This window comes from Amia ocellicauda, chromosome 1 (assembly GCF_036373705.1).
Source record: "Amia ocellicauda isolate fAmiCal2 chromosome 1, fAmiCal2.hap1, whole genome shotgun sequence".
NCBI lineage: Eukaryota > Metazoa > Chordata > Actinopteri > Amiiformes > Amiidae > Amia > Amia ocellicauda.
The window spans coordinates 28,546,218-28,565,307 of NC_089850.1; the positions used below are offsets into that span (position 1 = coordinate 28,546,218).

General features: G+C 37.9%; 1 protein-coding gene across 1 annotated transcript in view; it reads left to right on the forward strand.

Moving 5' to 3' along the window:
- Positions 1-12,957: 12,957 nt before the first annotated feature.
- The window catches only part of LOC136758954 (metabotropic glutamate receptor 1), a 63,027-nt gene continuing 56,894 nt past the window's right edge, over positions 12,958-19,090 (forward strand). Inside the window, exons 1-2 of the mRNA XM_066713728.1 lie at positions 12,958-13,019; positions 14,404-15,264. Coding sequence (XP_066569825.1) covers positions 14,541-15,264 — 724 coding nt within the window. The 5' untranslated portion in view covers positions 12,958-13,019; positions 14,404-14,540. The remainder of the gene's footprint in view (positions 13,020-14,403; positions 15,265-19,090) is intronic.

A 19,090-nucleotide genomic window follows, 5' to 3' on the forward strand; every position in this document is an offset into this window, starting at 1 on the left:
TGTGGCTGCATCTTTTTAGTAAGATGACACTTTCTTCTGATCATAAATTTAACCGCTATGATGTACAAGTTTGTAGTTTGCTATTAGCAGGTGGGTCAAAGTTTTGATTTAATCTGGCCCAAGGTCTCAACAAGCAGCACCCACTGCCGCAATCAAAAGAAATCCCGCAAGAGATGAGAACAAAAGTTGAGGAGATGTATCAGTCTGGAAAGGGTTACAAAGCCATTTCCAAGGCTCTGAGAACCACAGTGAGAGCCATTATCTTCAAATGGAGAAAACTTGGAATAGTGGTGAATCTTCCCAGGAGTGGCTGGCCTACCAAAATTCCTCCAAGGGCGCAGTGATGAGTCATCCAGGAAGTCACAAAAAAAAACAGGATCTAAAGAACTGCAGGCCTCTCTAACCTCAGCTAGGGTCAGCTTTCATGATTCAACAATAAGAAAGAAACTGGGCAAAAATGGAACTCATGAGAGAATTGCAAGGCGCAAACCACTGCTGACTGAGAGAAACATTAGTGCTCATCTCACATTTGCAAAAAAGCACATTGATGACCCCCAAGCCTTTTGGGATAATGTTCTGTGGAGTCAAGAGTGAAACTTTTTGGAAGACACAGGTCCCGTTATCTCTGGCGTAAAGCAAACACAGCATTTCACAATAAGAACATCATACCAAGAGTCGAACATGGTGGTGGTAGTGTGATGGTGTGGAGATGCTTTTGCCTCAGGGCCTGGAAGACTTGCCATCATAGAAGGAACCATGAATTCTGCTCTCTACCAGAAAATCCTGAAGGAGAATATCCGGTCATCCGTCCGTGATCTGAAGCTGAAGGATAATTGGGTTATGCAGGAGGACAATGATCCAAAACACAAGAGTAAGCCCACCTCAGAATGGCTCAAAAGAAAAAAAATCCTGACTTGAACCCCATTGAGATGCTGTTACAGGACCTTAAACGAACAGTTCATGCTCAAAAACCCTCCAATGTCACTGATTTACAGCAATTCTGCGAAGAAATTCATTCCACAGGGCCAGTTGGTGTTGGACAACTTTGTTCTTTAAATAAATAAAATTATCATTTAAAAACTGAATTTTGTGTTTACTTGGGTTATCTTAGTTTTATATACATATATCTGAAACCATTCAGTGTGATAAACATGCAAAAAAATTGGAAATCAGGAAGGGGGCAAATACTTTTTCATAGCACTGTATATATTGTGAGCCATTTCTAAATAGCAGGGGCCACACAGGGCTGCATTCTCAACCCTGCAGCCATTTAAGTAGAGAATCTCCCACACCTAAAAGAAAGTCTGCCTTGTGAGGGCAGGCACTCTGATTAATGGGTGTGGCAGTTCTGGTATTCAGCTGATTGATGTGAAGTCAGAGAAGGCTGCTTGGATGGCTGATTAGTTACACCTGGAGCAGTTTGGACCTCTCTACTCTCCGCAGTGGATTAAAGCCTCTCTTAAGTCTGCCAGGTTTCTGGTAGTAAGGCCTAATTGTTGTTCATTTGTGTGCTATAATTTGTATGTTATGGTCATCGACTGTTAAAGAGGTCTGGAAAACTCCAAGGAGAATTTGGTTTACTCTTGATGACAGAGAGATACTGATATCATCAAGGCTAAGGAGTTATTTTCAATCAGTTTGTGTTTCTGTTATGTCTTTGTTATTTTTTTGTGAACTGCACCAGGTCCCCAACTCTTTATGTCTAAACCCTGCAGTACAGGGAACTTGTTTACAATATACACTACTGTTCAAAGGTTTGGGGTCACTAATTTTGGAAAGAAAAGCACATTTTTTTGTCCATTACAATAATGTCAAATTGATCAGAAATACAGTGTAGACATTGTTAATGTTGTAAATGACAATTGTAGCTGGAAACAGCTGATTTGTAATGGAATATCTACATATGTGTACAGAGGCCTATTATCAGCAACTATCAGTCATATGTTCCAATGGCACGTTGTGTTTGCTAATCCAAGTTTATCATTTTAAAAGGCTAATTAATAATTTAAAACCCCTTTTGCAATTATGTTAGCACAGCTGGAAACTATTTTGCTGATTATTGAAGCAATAAAACTGGCCTTCTTTAGACTAGGTGAGTATCTGGAGCATCAGCAATTGGCAGTTGGTGGTTTCGATTACATGCTCAAAATGGACAGAAACTTTCTTCTGAAACTCATCGGTCTATTCTTGGTCTGAGAAATGAAGGCTATTCCATGCGAGAAATAACCAAGAAACTGAAGATCTCGTACAACGCTGTGTACTACTCCCTTCATAGAACAGTGCAAACTGGCTCTAACCAGAATAGAAAGAGGAGTGTGAGGCCCCGGTGCACAACTGAGCAAGAGGACAAATACATTAGAGTGTCTAGTGTGAGAAACAGACGCCTCACAGGTCCTCAACTGGCAGCTTCATTAAATAGTGCCCACAAAACACCAGTGTCAATGTCAACAGTGAAGAGGCGACTCCAGGATGCTGGCCTTCTAGGCAGAGTGGCGAAGAAAAAGCCATATCTCAGACTGGCCAATAAAAATAAAAGATTAAGATGGGCAATAGAACACAGACACTGGACACAGGAAGATTGGAAAAAAGTGTTATGGACAGACGAATGTAAGTTTGAGGTGTTCGGATCACAAAGAAGAACATTAGTGAGACGCAGACCAAATGAAAAGATGCTGGAGGAGTGCCTGACCCATCTGTCAAGCATGGTGGAGGCAATGTGATGGTCTGGGGCTGCTTTGGTGGTGGTAAAGTGGGAGATTTGTACAGGGTAAAAGGGATATTGAAGAGGGAAGGCTATCATTCCATTTTGCAATGCCATGCCATACCCTGTGGACGGCACTTGATTGGAGCCAATTTCCTCCTACAAGAGGACAATGACCCAAAGCACAGCTCCAAACTATGCCAGAACTATTTAGGGAAGAAGCAGTCAGCTGGTATTCTGTCTATAATGAAGTGGCAGCACAGTCACCGGATCTCAACCCTATTGAGCTGTTGTGGGAGCAGCTTGACCATATGGTACATAAGAAGTGCCCATCAAGCCAATCCAACTTGTGGGAGGTGCTTCAGGAAGCATGGGGTGAAATCTCTTCAGATTACCTCAACAAATTGACAACTAGAATGCCAAAGGTCTGCAAGGCTGTAGTTGCTGCAAATGGAGGATTCTTTGACGAAAGCAAAGTTTGAAGGACACAATTATGTCATAATTTCTAACCTTGTCAATGACTATATTTCCTATTCAAACCAATTTCATGTATGTTTTCATGGAAAACAAGGACATTTCTAAGTGACCCCAAACTTTTGAATGGTACTGTGTGCGTGTGTGTGTATGTATATATACACTCACCTAAAGGATTATTAGGATGTGCATCCCACAAATCTCCATCAACTGCAAGATGCTATCCTATCAATATGGGCCAACATTTCTCAACATACACTCACCTAAAGGATTATTAGGAACACCATACTAATACTGTGTTTGACCCCCTTTCGCCTTCAGAACTGCCTTAATTCTACGTGGCATTGATTCAACAAGGTGCTGAACGCATTCTTTAGAAATGTTGGCCCATATTGATAGGATAGCATCTTGCAGTTGATGGAGATTTGTGGGATGCACATCCAGGGCACGAAGCTCCCGTTCCACCACATCCCAAAGATGCTCTATTGGGTTGAGATCTGGTGACTGTGGGGGCCAGTTTAGTACAGTGAACTCATTGTCATGTTCAAGAAACCAATTTGAAATGATTCGACCTTTGTGACATGGTGCATTATCCTGCTGGAAGTAGCCATCAGAGGATGGGTACATGGTGGTCATAAAGGGATGGACATGGTCAGAAACAATGCTCAGGTAGGCCGTGGCATTTAAACGATGCCCAATTGGCACTAAGGGGCCTAAAGTGTGCCAAGAAAACATCCCCCACACCATTACACCACCACCACCAGCCTGCACAGTGGTAACAAGGCATGATGGATCCATGTTCTCATTCTGTTTACGCCAAATTCTGACTCTACCATCTGAATGTCTCAACAGAAATCGAGACTCATCAGACCAGGCAACATTTTTCCAGTCTTCAACTGTCCAATTTTGGTGAGCTTGTGCAAATTGTAGCCCCTTTTTCCTATTTGTAGTGGAGATGAGTGGTACCCGGTGGGGTCTTCTGCTGTTGTAGCCCATCCGCCTCAAGGTTGTACTTGTTGTGGCTTCACAAATGCTTTGCTGCATACCTCGGTTGTAACGAGTGGTTATTTCAGTCAAAGTTGCTCTTCTATCAGCTTGAATCAGTCGGCCCATTCTCCTCTGACCTCTAGCATCAACAAGGCATTTTCGCCCACAGGACTGCCGCATACTGGATGTTTTTCCCTTTTCACACCATTCTTTGTAAACCCTAGAAATGGTTGTGCGTGAAAATCCCAGTAACTGAGCAGATTGTGAAATACTCAGACCGGCCCGTCTGGCACCAACAACCATGCCACGCTCAAAATTGCTTAAATCACCTTTCTTTCCCATTCAGACATTCAGTTTGGAGTTCAGGAGATTGTCTTGACCAGGACCACACCCCTAAATGCATTGAAGCAACTGCCATGTGATTGGTGGTTAGATAATTGCATTAATGAGAAATTGAACAGGTGTTCCTAATAATCCTTTAGGTGAGTGTATATATATATAATAAATAAATCATATTATACAATGTAATGCTTCACAGTATTGGAATATTGGCTTTCAATGAGCATATACACAAAAATAAGTTTGTTTAACATTCCAGCTGCCTGCCAGAAGGGCTTTTGCAATTAAAAATTGATGTTAAGAACATCAGCTGTACAAGTTAGCCCCAATTCATTTTTAATGACAACATCATATCTGTTTTACATTACATTTTTGACTTGAGATTGCATTTCAGATTAAAGAAAAGCATCTGCATCAACAGGACAATAAAGATGAATGATGTTGCCACTGGATGGAAATACCTGGTGCTTAATAATCAGATGCACACAGCTCTTAAAGGATTGTCCTCAAGAATCACTTGATCATTCTTCTCTATCCTATTTCTTCTCTACCTTGGCTTTCCTTTATTCTGTCACCCTCTCCCCCTGCTCCTCTATCAGAAACCAGGGTGTTAGCCTTGATCCCTCCTTCTGTTCATCCCAGCCCCTCTGCCCTGGCACACTTATTTCTGTCTCACTGACATCTGAATGATCATTGAATTCATAATGACCTACTCTACACAAGTCCTGGTCCATGTCTTAGTGTTTATTAGACTGAAATTATGCAGGTCAACATGAACATACCTGATCAACTATTGCCTATCAATCAAATCCTGTGTATTCAGACTACACCAGTAGATCCATGATCAATCTCTCTGCCTTGCAAATCATTCACTTTTAACAGTTAAGTGTAAGTAGACTTATTTGATGAAGTTGCCCATATTGTAATTTTACATTCACTTTGAAACATATTGCAGTTATGACTATAATTTTTTATTGTTTTAATCACTGTACTTACTATTGCACATGATAAGTGTTTTGGCACCCTTTGTGTTAAGTGTATATGCTAAGAAATACATATTCAATAATATTAATTTTACAGTTACCAATAAGATTTGAATATGAAATTATACAGAGTTTATTTTCAGTATACATTAAGTCTGTTTAGGGTCTGCCAAGAAAAAAAATAAAAATAATAAAAAAAAAAAAAAAAAAATAATAATAATAATATATTTCTTTTTCATGTAGCTCACAGGTTGACTTTGAAAAAGTGTATGTTTCTACTTTGCTCCATTCTGAAAATGGAAAAAAAAACATTGTTCATCCTTTATTCAACATACATTGAATTTGTTGCTGTATGATAAGTATATTTTTCTTTTAAGGGTGCCTTGTCTCTGAATTGATTTATTAATATTACTTGGCATATGAAAATCGTTTTGCTATAGTAACATTATCACTTAAACAAATCAAAGAACTGTGTTTATGATTATTCATCATTACTTAACATCACAAAACTATTGATTCTTCCAGAGAGTAATACTTTTAATACTGAATGATTTTATCTTAATTTTTCAGCTCTAACAAAATAGCTAGAGGACTTGAGGCATTTATCACCCAGTCAACTCTCCATATTTTCCAGTTTACAAATAGAAAGTTTTGATTCCTCTGACAGCAGATGAATATTCTGTGTTATATCAGAGATATGCTTTTCATCCATGTCTGGTTGGAAAATAAAATAAAAAATGTACATTTTGTCTTGGGTGACCTTGGAATCGGGCTGGCATTATAAAGCTCTAAACTTTGATTTGACAGAATTCATGCTGGTACATTTTACACTGCATAAATTTGAGGCTAGGGAGGTGTCTGCCAACAAGATAAATAGCTTGCTCTTCAGAAGATTACTTCTGTAGAATCCTTAATATTTTATCCCATTCCAAAATTAATCCAGGGAAACTGTGCGACTCCAGTTTAAGTACTTTCTTCACTGATTTACAAAATAGAAATCAACATTATGCTCCACAGTCATCATTTATTTTGACTGCCACCACCACCAAACATTCTGAAAATCAATGCTCTAAAGTTTAAAAAGTATTGATTTTCTGAGATGAGAAACTCTTGGTAAGTGAAGGGACTGAGCTACACGTTAAGACCTGTAGCACTGGAAAAATAACAAAACTAAATGAAAAACAATGGAGGACTGACCACCACCAATGAAATTAGATGTTAGTTTCAGTAGATCATATTGGGAAAAAATGCAGATGTTAACATTTCAAATAACTTAAACTGTATACAAGCAAAAGTATTCTGAAAAGTAAAAAAAAAGTATTTTCCCCTTCCTGAAGAGAAGACCTTTTGAATGGATTTTAATGGCTGGGCCATTGGGGACTCCTAATACAGATGACATCAGCTGGAACTCTGGAAGATTACATCCATCATTAGGGCTGGAGAAATGTATAAACTGCCCTGAAGCACAGTTACAATAAAACATAAACTTTGAATCAGCTTCAGCCACTGGACTACGACATGAACAAATTAATACTTATTCTGTATTAGATTTTGTCGGCCGTGGAAGGGGGGGGTGAGTGGTTGGGGGTGGGGGTAGAGATAAGCACTAATAGGGTGAATCAGAAGAGCTTAGTCTTTGTATTAATCTAACATTGTCATACCTGAAGGCTCTATTGTTTTCCACTCTTATGAAGTGCACAGATAATAGCCAACTATAAGTCTCAGTTATCTCAGCAGTTATGTTACAGTTGCAGGAGTTTATATCTCCAGATCTGAATGATTTATAACTATGGCTTACAACCTCACCTTATGATTAGTGGTTATAAATCGTGCACATTGCTGATGCCACTTGACTTTTGTCTGCTCTGCTGCTACTATATTTTCTTTTGTAGGCTGCAGAACACCGGTGGAGAAACACTGCTCTAGAACACAGGATAGAAAGTGCACTTTGGTTTAAGTAGTGCTGAAAAGTATGCATCCTTATAATTGTATTCATCACAGCGGTCCTGACACTAGACACACCCCGGTCACACACATTCCCTTTCCAAAACCGTGTGCTTCCTCAACCCTGCCTACAGAGCCCTGACACCGGGGTTATCCTACCATGGTGTTACACATGCAACTACCTGTCTGCCCCGGGCAGTTTTCAATAAAAACACTTAAGACTGGACACTCCAATCACAACTGTGTTTCTCATGTTGAAGGAGGCTTTTAAAGAAATTTAAAAGGTGGTGCAGAAAAAAACAGGAACATATATATTATTCATATTATATAAAGATAGCAATTTTAGTCTTAAAGATGAACCTACATTTGAATAAGCTTGTTTATTTCCTATAGTAATAATCTGCTGTACTATATTTTAATAATAAACTGAAAAGGTTTCTGCCAGGAAAGAGGGGAATGTGTTAAATGGGGAAACAAAACAGTATCTGAATCTGGTTGCATAACCTCCACTATATGGTCTCATATATAGTGCAGTGCAATGTCACCCTCTATCGATTTATTTATTTTTATTCTGTATTCATCTATTCAGTTACAATTCCCATGCACCGTTAAATGTATGTAGTAGATTAGTAGTTAGTAGTTAAAATTGTAATAAAATAAACCTTTCGGGATGTTTAATATAAAGTTAAAGTTAAACCTAACTTAATTTTATACGTTACAATTTTTTTTCAAAATTGCGTTCACTCCTTACATACACTACAGATGTTGAAATGGGCCGGCATACAACGATATGCCATACCGGCACTTCTCAAAAAATACCAAACGTATGCTGCACATTAACAAGGTTTATATACACTAAAAAAGTTTTAGAACACCTCAAATTTTATCTAAATTTTTGACTCATCAAATTAGCCACCTTTTGCAGATATAACAGCTGAACACATTCATGACATTCTTTCTACAATGGAAATCAAATATTGTTTGGAAAGTGCTTCCCTGAAGTAGAAGTTTCCACAAATGTGTTGCACTTGTAGGTTGCATTGCTTTCACCCTTCTGTCCAGTTCATCCCAGACCAGCTCGATTGGCTTTAAGTCTGGAGACTGTACTGGCCATTCCATGATTTGAAGCCTACCATCTTGTTCTTTTCTTCTAAGGTAGTTCTGACATAGCCTGGAGGTTTTGGGTCATTATCTTGCTGTAGGATGAACCCCTGACCAACTAGGCATATGCCAGTGGGTATTGCATGTTGCTGCAAAATGTTGTGGTAGCCGTTTTGGTTCAGGGTGCCACTCACTCTGTGCAAGTCGTCGACTCTGGATCCAGCAAAAGAGCCCCAGACTATCACGCTTCCTCCTCCATGTTTGACAGTTGGTGTCACACACCGAGGAACCATCCTTTTGCCTACTTGATGGTGTATAAAAACCCTGCGTTTTTGATTAATTTTGATTAATCGGTCTTCAGTAGTCCACTGGCAGTGCTTCATGGTCCAGGCAAGCCTCTTTTTCTTATTTTGTTTTTAGAGTAAGTTAACAAAATTAGCAAGTTAGCAAAATTATATGTAGACTATGCTATGTAGACTGATATATTTTAATATGTCCTAATAGTTGGGTTAAAATGGGGCAATGTGATCATTACTACACATGCTTGATTGGAGAATAAAATCCACAAAATCAATCAGGAATAATGGAAATGCAAAAATACATTTAACTGTATCATGTTTAGTGTACAGCAAAATAAAAATAACTGATCAGACCAGATCAGATAAACTACATTTATTAATTGAGCTTTGAACATCAGGAACAGAGAATATACAAATCAGACATTTGAGGTAATTGTGTTAATTAATTAAATAATACAAAATTAAAAATCATTGAAAAAACAAGTGCTTATTTTGTTGGTAAGAATGTAGTCTATAAATGGACATGTAATGGATTTAACATTTCTCTCATCAGATACATTTTATATGTACACATAATATACATAGGTCTGATTAAAATGTGTATTATGAGTAGTAGTAGTATTAATGTTATTAATTTTAGTGTTTATCATAATAAAAAGTAAGTAGAAATGACAATACATTTAATAATTACATCACCCATCATTACATTACATCATTTAATTTAGCTGTTAACTGAAGATCTGCTTATCAAAGATCCAATAAGCTACTCCAGACTGCTGAACAGATGCAGTTTATATGAATCTGTGGACATTTATATATAAAAAAATATTTATATAGTTTTTATCTATTATTATATTTCTTAGTAGGCACATTTATTTATTTACATTTATTACAATATATCACATTGTAAACAAGTACCCATTTATACAGCTGAGGTTTTACTGGAGCAATCCCAGTATAGCACCTTGCTCAATCTTTGAACAACAGTGTCCCTCACCCAGGATTGAACCCACAACCCTGCACTCCAGAGTCCTCTACATGTTATTGTTACCAAATGATTAAATGGTCCTTGATAAGGGCTGCAATAAGTGTAGCCTAAAGGTTAATTTATTAAAAAATTGTATTTATCCTACTAAAATGTATATTCAATTATTTAATTAAACTGATAGGGATGCACGATGTTAGTTTGGTAACCTTTATTTTTAAATTTTTTTACTGGTCACACATTTTAATAATGGACACCAATTCTTAATGAATTAATGTATGATTACTACAAAAATTACACATGAATACCTTATGCACTTCATCTGAGTTCTGCTGTTAATCACATGTATAACAAAGTTAAGACCAGGGTTGGGTATAGAGTTACAGACTACGTTTGGAGTTAGGGCTGATCAACATCATCAAGAGGTGCATGAGGCATTCATATATTTTATTCCTGTGGAATTTATACATGAATTAAGTATTGGTACCCATTATTGTATAATGTTACCTTTAAACTTATAAAAATTACATTGTATTTTTATCTGTTGCTGTAAATATAACATGTGGCTCAATTTTGCTATAAATATAACACATGATTCAAATAGATATTCAATTGCATTTATTCCAGTAGACCAAGGCAAGTGGGAACAGCAAGCTGTTGTCTTGCAAAGCTTCTCCTGATATCAGACACAGAGTATTTATTTTGTTCAAATATTATTTTTATATGCATGTTATTAGAAAACAAACACAACTTTGGCCAACATGTTTCCATCAATTTTAGAGCTTATTCCCCACCCTGCACATATCACCCGGTTCTTAATGTTTCCATTGCTAGATATGATGGAAGTTTCAGGATTGTATTAACTCAGCCCAAAAGACTTCAAAATGCAAAATGTAGTCCACCTCACATGATTTCAGGTTAAATACACCTGTCTCTGGGAGGTCCCGCAGTTGGTTAGTACAATTCCTAACAAAAACTACATCATGAAGATTAAATGCAAATCCGGAATAAGGTTCTTCAAAAGCACCAATCAGGGGTAGGATATAAGAACATTTCCAAGGCATTGAATATCCCCTGGAGCACAGTGAAGTCCATTATTAAGAAATGGAGAGAATATGGCACAACTGTGAATCTGCCTAGATCAGGCCGTCCTCTAAAACTGAGTATCCAAGTGAGAAGGGCACTAGTCAGGGAGGCCAACAAGAGGCCTATGGCAACTCTAAAGGAGTTACAGTCTTCCACAGCTGGGCTGGGAGACACTGTGCATACTGCAACAATAGCCCAGGTGCTTCACAAAAGTGGTCTTCGTGGGAGAGTAGCAAAACGAAAGCCATTTTTGAAAAAGACTCACATCAGATCTCAGCTAGAGTTTGCCAGAAGGCATATGGGAAACTCTGACACCAACTGGAGGAAGATTCTATGATCTGATGAGACAAAAATATAGCTTTTTGGCCTCAACACTAAGTGCTACGTTTGGCGCAAGCCTAACAACACACATCATCATGAGAACACCATCCCTACTGTGAAGCATGGTGGTGGCAGCATCATGCTATGGGGATGCTTCTCTGCGTCAGGGCCTGGAAACCTTGAAAAGATAGAGGGCAAAATGGATGCAGCAAAGTACAAAGCAATCCTGAAAAAACCTGCTGAAGTCTGCAAGAGACCTGGGACTTGGGAGAAGATTTATCTTCCAGCAGGACAATGACTCCAAACATACAGCCAAAGCCACACTGGAGTGGCTTAAAAACAAAAAGGTCAATGTCCTGGAGTGGCCCAGTCAAAGCCAAAAAAATTCACTTTGACATTATGGACATTTTCTGTGTTGATCAGTGGAAAAAACTCATGATTAAATCCATTTTGATTTCATGTTGTAACCCAATGATATGTGGAAAAGTCCAAGGGGGGGTGAATACTTTTGAGAGCCACTGTATAGGTGGGATCTAAATTGACAGGTAACTAACATTAGTACTCCAAATATACAGTGACCACCGAACAGTACAATTAATTCCTGATAGGTTGAATAGTGAGGTTATGCATTAGATGGTAACCAATTACAGAAATTATACTTGTATTATTGGGGAAAGACAATATAACATTTAATGCGACTTCCATCAGCTTGAGTAAGATCCTTTAGGGAAAACACCCACAGGTTACTGGGTGGCAGAGATGTAGTCAAGATGATAACCTGGAGACCATTACAGAGATGAAGACTGTAAACGCTGAGACAGAGACCAAGACACAGACTGTGTTATTAAATACTAGGGAAGCACATTCTTAATTTTAATTATACTGTAACTGCAAGCTGTATTCATGAGGTTCTTACTTGCTTTATTCTGACCAAGCATCTTCGACCAGTCCACAGTTGTCCATGTTTAATGCTATTTTACCCATGTTAGCCTCATGTCTTTACTTTATATCCTTTGAATAAATCTTCACATAGTAATCTTGTAATTGATAAATGAGACAGGGTAGTACAAGTGCTTCATTCAAATTCTAGAGAGTGTTGAAAATGCAATAACACAATCCCTGTAGCCCTTGATGGCCACTGTAATATTGGCTGTATGTGGAATTGATTAATCTTTAAATGTAGTTGAAAGTTTGCATCTCTAAGAACTGTTATCTGGTAGAGGAGCATTATATAAGCTTTGCAGTCATATAAAGTCTTATTCTGCTCAAATTACTGAGCTATATGCCTTTAGTGAAATATCTTCAAGATACTATGGCTTGTGGACATTAAGTTGCAGAGAGTTTAAACGGAAGTCCTAAAATATCATGTTGTATTCGTACTAAAAGTTATATTTTGTTTTAATTGCAAATTCTTAGTTAAAAAAAAAAACATGTGACAGTTAATGGTGACCAATATGATTTTGTCAGTGCTATGTGTGACACTAGAATAAGCATGACAGTTAGGTAGATATCACGTTGCTCGTTTAAAAATACTGGAATTGCTTTTGACAAATATGCTATCACATATTTATATATTTATTTATTCATTTATATGTCCTTCCTCTTTGTCACGGGCGAGCACTGCAGTTTAAGTGACCCGGTTTCCTGCTGTAGTGAACTCCTGACAAAGATAGGGGGCACTTGCGTTCATGTGAAAACAAATCATGCTGCTGGAGCTGTACAAACTCAAGTATCACAGCCAAGGACTGCATGGTTCAGAAGCAAGACGAGGAAGAGACACACGTTTTTCACGGATTCAGGTATGGCCAAATTTTATATAGAATGCATTTAAAGTTGTCCTGTGTACGTGCTTTTTGGGGATTTATTCGTGAACTTGACATGTAGGGTAAGATATGTGAATGGAAGGGAGACTGGTCCTCAAATTGTCTTACGTTTTTTTTTTTTTTTTCCTGAGTGTGATCACTCATCAGACAAGACGAACCAAGGTCCATTAATTGTAACATCATGCACGTAGAATCAAAGAAAACACAAATTTCAACGAAAATGAAACAGTCCTGATTTAACTGCAGGGCACACTTGTAAGGACCTGTGATTCTTGCAAGATTTTAAATCAACTTGAGACTTTACATGTCCTAAAAATTCGAGGTTTACTTGTTGTGAATAGTAGCACCTGAGAAAATATTTTAAGATATGCATACTCCGTTATTTGCACTGCTTGCTTCTGAGCCGCTCCTCCTATACATTCCACAGCAGTAGCATGCTTTTTCTTAACACATCCAAATGGGTGTTTTTGCACGAAGGATTTACCTTGACATAAAGCTTTCAGCATGATAGTATGTGCGTGTGTGCGATTACATTGCAATGGCAGGCTCAGCGAGTCACTGTTACCATACTTTCAATTTCACACCAGCATTAAAGATATACCTCTGAGGAACAAATGCGTTTTTCTGTTGTACATATCATTTCCAAAAGGCGTTACTGTCACACGACGAAAACAGGAATCATGTTTTACACTGAGCAGGCGTTGCGCTGTCCAGAGTGCTGAAACACAACTCGCCAGCACTAGACACAATGGTTCAACTGGGCGAAGGGGTACATTTTGCTATCTTCAATTAAAAATAAAACAAACTTGTGCACAGATACTGTTTGAAGTGGGAAATAATGGTAAGTAATTTATACTGTATTTTTGTATGCAATACCGTTTTAATTGTAGTTGTTTTATTATTATTAATGTTTGCAGATCTATAATTTCGTGCATGTAATCTGATAAACAACTTCCATACTATAGATACTTATAGTGGTATATTTTAGTGTATAGTTATTTCCCAATAGGTGTGATGTATCTTTTTAATTTCAGTTTACAATATTAGTTCTAGTTCAGATGTTCAGAACTCGTGTCGCTATAACAACGGGAATCTCTCCATAGTTGCATTTGATCCACTTATCCAATAAGGACATAGGTGTCAAGGTGTGTTTAGCTTTGCGTCGTGTAGTATTTAGATGTATAGTAATATGTCTGTCCTGTTAATAAGGAGAATATAAAGCAACTTCACTAAAAAAGCATGGCAACGTAATCTAAAAATGATATAGCCTGTAGTGGGTTTATTTTTAACAATAGACATTTACATGAATCTGTGTTGTTTCTCCCTATACAATATCGACTGTTTATCATTTTCTTCCTAGCAGGTATTCTGGGACAAGGCAAGAAACGATGTTTGGTAATCTTGGTTGCTTTATCAAACTTGGATTTATTGAAAAACACCCAAGACTCCTAGTCTACTGACATAAAGGGATATGATCGTACCGCTGGAACCGCTGACATGACTTGGATGATGGCACGCATCAAAATGCATGTAATCGGAGTTTTGTTTATCCCGATGATATTCTTCGAAACACTCGTTCTTCCTAACAGCATCTATGAGAGGTCTGTGGTTTCGATGGGTTCATCCCGCTCTGTTGCCAGAATGGACGGGGATGTAATCATCGGTGCCCTTTTTTCTGTCCACCACCAGCCCCCTGCCGAAAATGTCCCGGAGAGAAAATGTGGGGAAGTCCGGGAACAGTACGGCATCCAAAGAGTGGAAGCCATGTTCCACACGCTGGACAGGATCAACTCGGACCCCACTCTGCTCCCCAACATCACCCTGGGCTGCGAGATCAGGGACTCCTGCTGGTACTCCTCTGTGGCTCTGGAACAAAGCATAGAGTTCATAAGGGATTCGCTCATTTCTATAAGGGACGATAAAGACGGCTCCAAATGGTGCATTGATGGGACACCTTCAACTCTACCGCCAGGGACCAAGAAACCCATCGCTGGGGTTATTGGGCCCGGTTCCAGCTCGGTGGCTATACAAGTACAAAACTTACTACAGTTGTTCAACATCCCTCAGATCGCCTACTCTGCAACCAGTATTGACCTGAGCGACAAAACGCTCTTCAAGTATTTCCTAAGAGTCGTGCCCTCCGACACCCTTCAAGCTAGGGCCCTTCTGGACATTGTGAAACGCTACAACTGGACCTATGTTTCTGCTGTTCATACGGAGGGTAAGTTTACATTAAATACATGATTACATATGTGTTTCTTGCCAACAAGAGATCCCAAGCTCAGACCAGGGCACTTCTCGATGTTCCTCTCTGTTCCTCCACCAAGCGGTGCTATTTCGATACTTTTCCCCCCTGGTAAGCTGTGCTAAGGTCAGTGCGGTGGACACATTCATTCAGTAGAGAATTCCACTTATAGCCCAGAAGTCTCACGGGAAGTGCTGTAAATTATACCTAGGTCAAAAGGTTATTCATGTTCTCTGATCCTAGATTACCAACCTGAAAAGCGAGCTTCACTCTGCGTTTGGTCTTATTGAGAATCATTTGCAGATTTTAACATACAACTCCAATTTATGGCAATGATGGCAATTTGAAAAGTAACTTGTGTGGTTTCGGGTGGTTTGTCAGATATCTCGGATTTTATGGTATATTTTTTCTTCTTAAAAACAGCTTACAACAATAGTTGCATTAATTGTATGTTACTGTTCATTCCGTGATCTAATTGTATTGTTAACATGTTCTTAATGCAATTTTTGAATTATATTTTTTAAAGCAAACATATTGATTCTGTGTTTGCTAAACACGTTTATTTTTACGATGTAACCAAATGTATGTATTGTTCTTGTCACTAATGTAATGCGTATGTGGACACATATTCAACAATCGTCTGGACGAAAAATATAAAAAAGAAACTACTGGGCGAACACATCAATCAATCCTTTACATCTATTCTGACCTTAATGATCAATTAAAAAACATTGAATACAATATAATATTTTCAAAATGTCTTGTCATGAAATTCTTACATTGTTGTATCGTTTAGTTATAGATACAACAGCAAGATTCCTTTACTAAAAAAAACAAATGGCAACGTGTTTGCAAATAATTATTGACGTATTCAGATGCAAAAGGCAAAAGGGCATTACACTTCCTCATGCATTCCTATATACAACATTAATTTGTTCTGAGCATAAGAAAGGTATTTCTGGAAAATATGCACATTTCTAGTGTTGTCATTTTAAGGTTGATAGATTCAGAGATAGCAGGGTGATAATGGAGCAGTATGTATGATACACTAACTAATGTGTAGCAGGTGTTGCAGGAAGCTAAATAGATATTGCAACTGCATACAGAAAATAACCTCACTTGAGTTTCTTTGTGCTTAGAGTGCTTTGCATATCAAAGCTGTTGAATACAAGGCTAATGATTACAGTCAACGTGCTTGCACATGCATGTATACTTATATATTCTCATGGTTTTTATTTATTTTTGTGTAATTTCTTTAGAACGAAAGAAAAAGTAACTAGGGAGTGAGGAATGAAATGTGACATGACAGAGGATGTCCTTTTGCTCCAGAGCCACACATTGTGAGGATTATTAATCTTAATAAAACTATACACCTCCATAACAGGCAAACCCTCATGTATGTGTTGTTGATGGTTCATTAAGATATCCCTGTTTGAAAGCACTGAATAAAAAGTTCCCGCTCCTAAAAACTATTTTTTAACACTTCCAATCCACAATTTCAAAGCTCCTGGGGTTAGGACATCCTGCAAGGAGTTACTGCTTAATTAAATACTCCTCCCACCATCAAAATCATCAAATGCAACGCATAGCCAGTATCAGGGAATTAATGACATTTAATTATAATCTTTTTAAATAGCTTGTTATGCTTCAATCAGCTATAATTGTGTGACACTAAATTATTTACAGTGTAGTGCTGATATGAGTGTTTATGAAAATCTGTGATATTTCATTTTAAGTATTGTCATCTGCTAGAGTGAATATAGTAAAAGTCTATTATATACGAATCCCAGTCTATTATCTGAAGGAGATAATATGGTCTGTACACTAGAAATATGTTGTGCCACTTACTCCCCAATACAACAGCCTGGTAGATCCTTGGCATTGGAACAACATAGGCAAATGGGCCATGTGTCATGGAAATAAACAACAGCACAGTGCTTTTTGGAATAGGGCGCTTTTGTGTTTTCAGAGCAATCTAGGCTCTATTGTTTTCTGTCTAAGCACAGAGTTGGTGGTGAAAAAAGGTCATTACCTAGGAGACAAAAACAGTAAAATATTCAGAGTGATGCATCTATGACAAAAAGCTTGAAGTGAAGCTTGAAACTCCATGAGGCTGATTAGACAATGGATCAGCCTGCAAACACAGTGGCATGGAGTGTTGTTAAGAATTTTTGTGACATCACAAATTAACTCAAAACAGGGATGTGTTGGTTGTTAATGGACTGAAATGTGAATGTCTTGAAGCCTCTTTTGGAAAACAAAATTATGAAAATAGTATTACACTGGTGAAAGCCCTCCCCCTACCCCAGTATCATCCTACTTGTGTCTAATTGGATAAAGGTTATCTCTTAACATAAGCAAAATCAGGGCATATTTTACACAGGTCTGTGTTTTGAACTCTCCTGTAACCTGCTATATTTTGGGGTTGATGCTGAATGACTTATTCCCTAAGCATGGAATTGGGCTCTTTTTAAAACTTCAGAAGCTATGGGGTCTTGCAATGAACAAAAACAACCTGTTTGTAGAGCACTGCAGATATCAGGCTGGACACAGGGGTTGTGGTTACATACTGAGACAAAAATCATCTGGCATATCAGACCCCATCCACTCCAGGTTATCATAGCACTGCTACTGGGACTCCCAGACACACTTTATGACTGTGACATATGTTGAATTCAAACAAGGCAATAAGGACTTATGCTTATGCCACAAATTAAGTACATTACTGTAAGGGCCCCTTGAGAGCCACTGCTGGACATTTTTGTAACATCTGACCCCAAATAAACTGGGAGGTGAATAACTTTCTCTTGCTCCACAACACATTTCAACCTCATTGCATTTGAAGCTTGAGAATCAGCTTTGGGGATCAAATTGGATTGCTGATGAATATGTCTTTTAAGTTATATTTATAATATATCATGTTTATTAATATTATATATATATATATATATATATATATATATATATATATATATAATGTATTTTTCCAGAATATTTATCTTGAGGCTCATTTGTTTATTTGAAAAATGGTCGGGAAAGTCCATTTTCAAGTTATTTGCCTATCTATGCAGGCCAAAACTAAATTAATTCAGCACGATTAATTACATACATGCCATTTCTGCATATTTTTTAAATTATGTATTAAAGAGTACTGTATTTGATAGTGCTAAATTTGTGTCAGAGCGAGTGAAAGTAAATAATTTTGCATCTTCAGGTACATGCACACATATACTGAGAATTTGGCAGACAATATCACAGCAATTTATACAATCTTACCAGCTCACAAATCTAGATCTAAAAAAATTGCAACACTGCATAACAAACATGGAAAGTCATTTCACAAGCAATAATGATTGAAGCCCTATGCTTGTACCCTTCCATCACAACCCAACATCATCATTCCAGTCAGAACCATATAGACAGTTTACAGTTACTTCTGATCCAAAGTATCCCTTTGATGGACCTTTTCAAAAGGTAATGCAGCAGTTTGGTTTGCTAGCATTTTCCTGTCAACTGTTGCCCCCCTAGTTAACAATTCCAGCTTAACATACACTTGGCATGCAGTCAACCACCTTTCGCTGTGTACCTCCATCTATTTTAGCTCACTGAATCCCAAACATCTGTAATTGCATGCTTGCTGATATACTTCCACTGTCAAGATCATTTTATAAAATTCCAACAGGGTTGAGGTCAGAAAACCGGCTACAGTATTTGATTATAATGTGTTTTTCTTCCTTTAAAAACTAATAAAGTGGTTGTGTGTTTAGGGATATTGCAGGCTTGAAATCCAAACCATTCACCC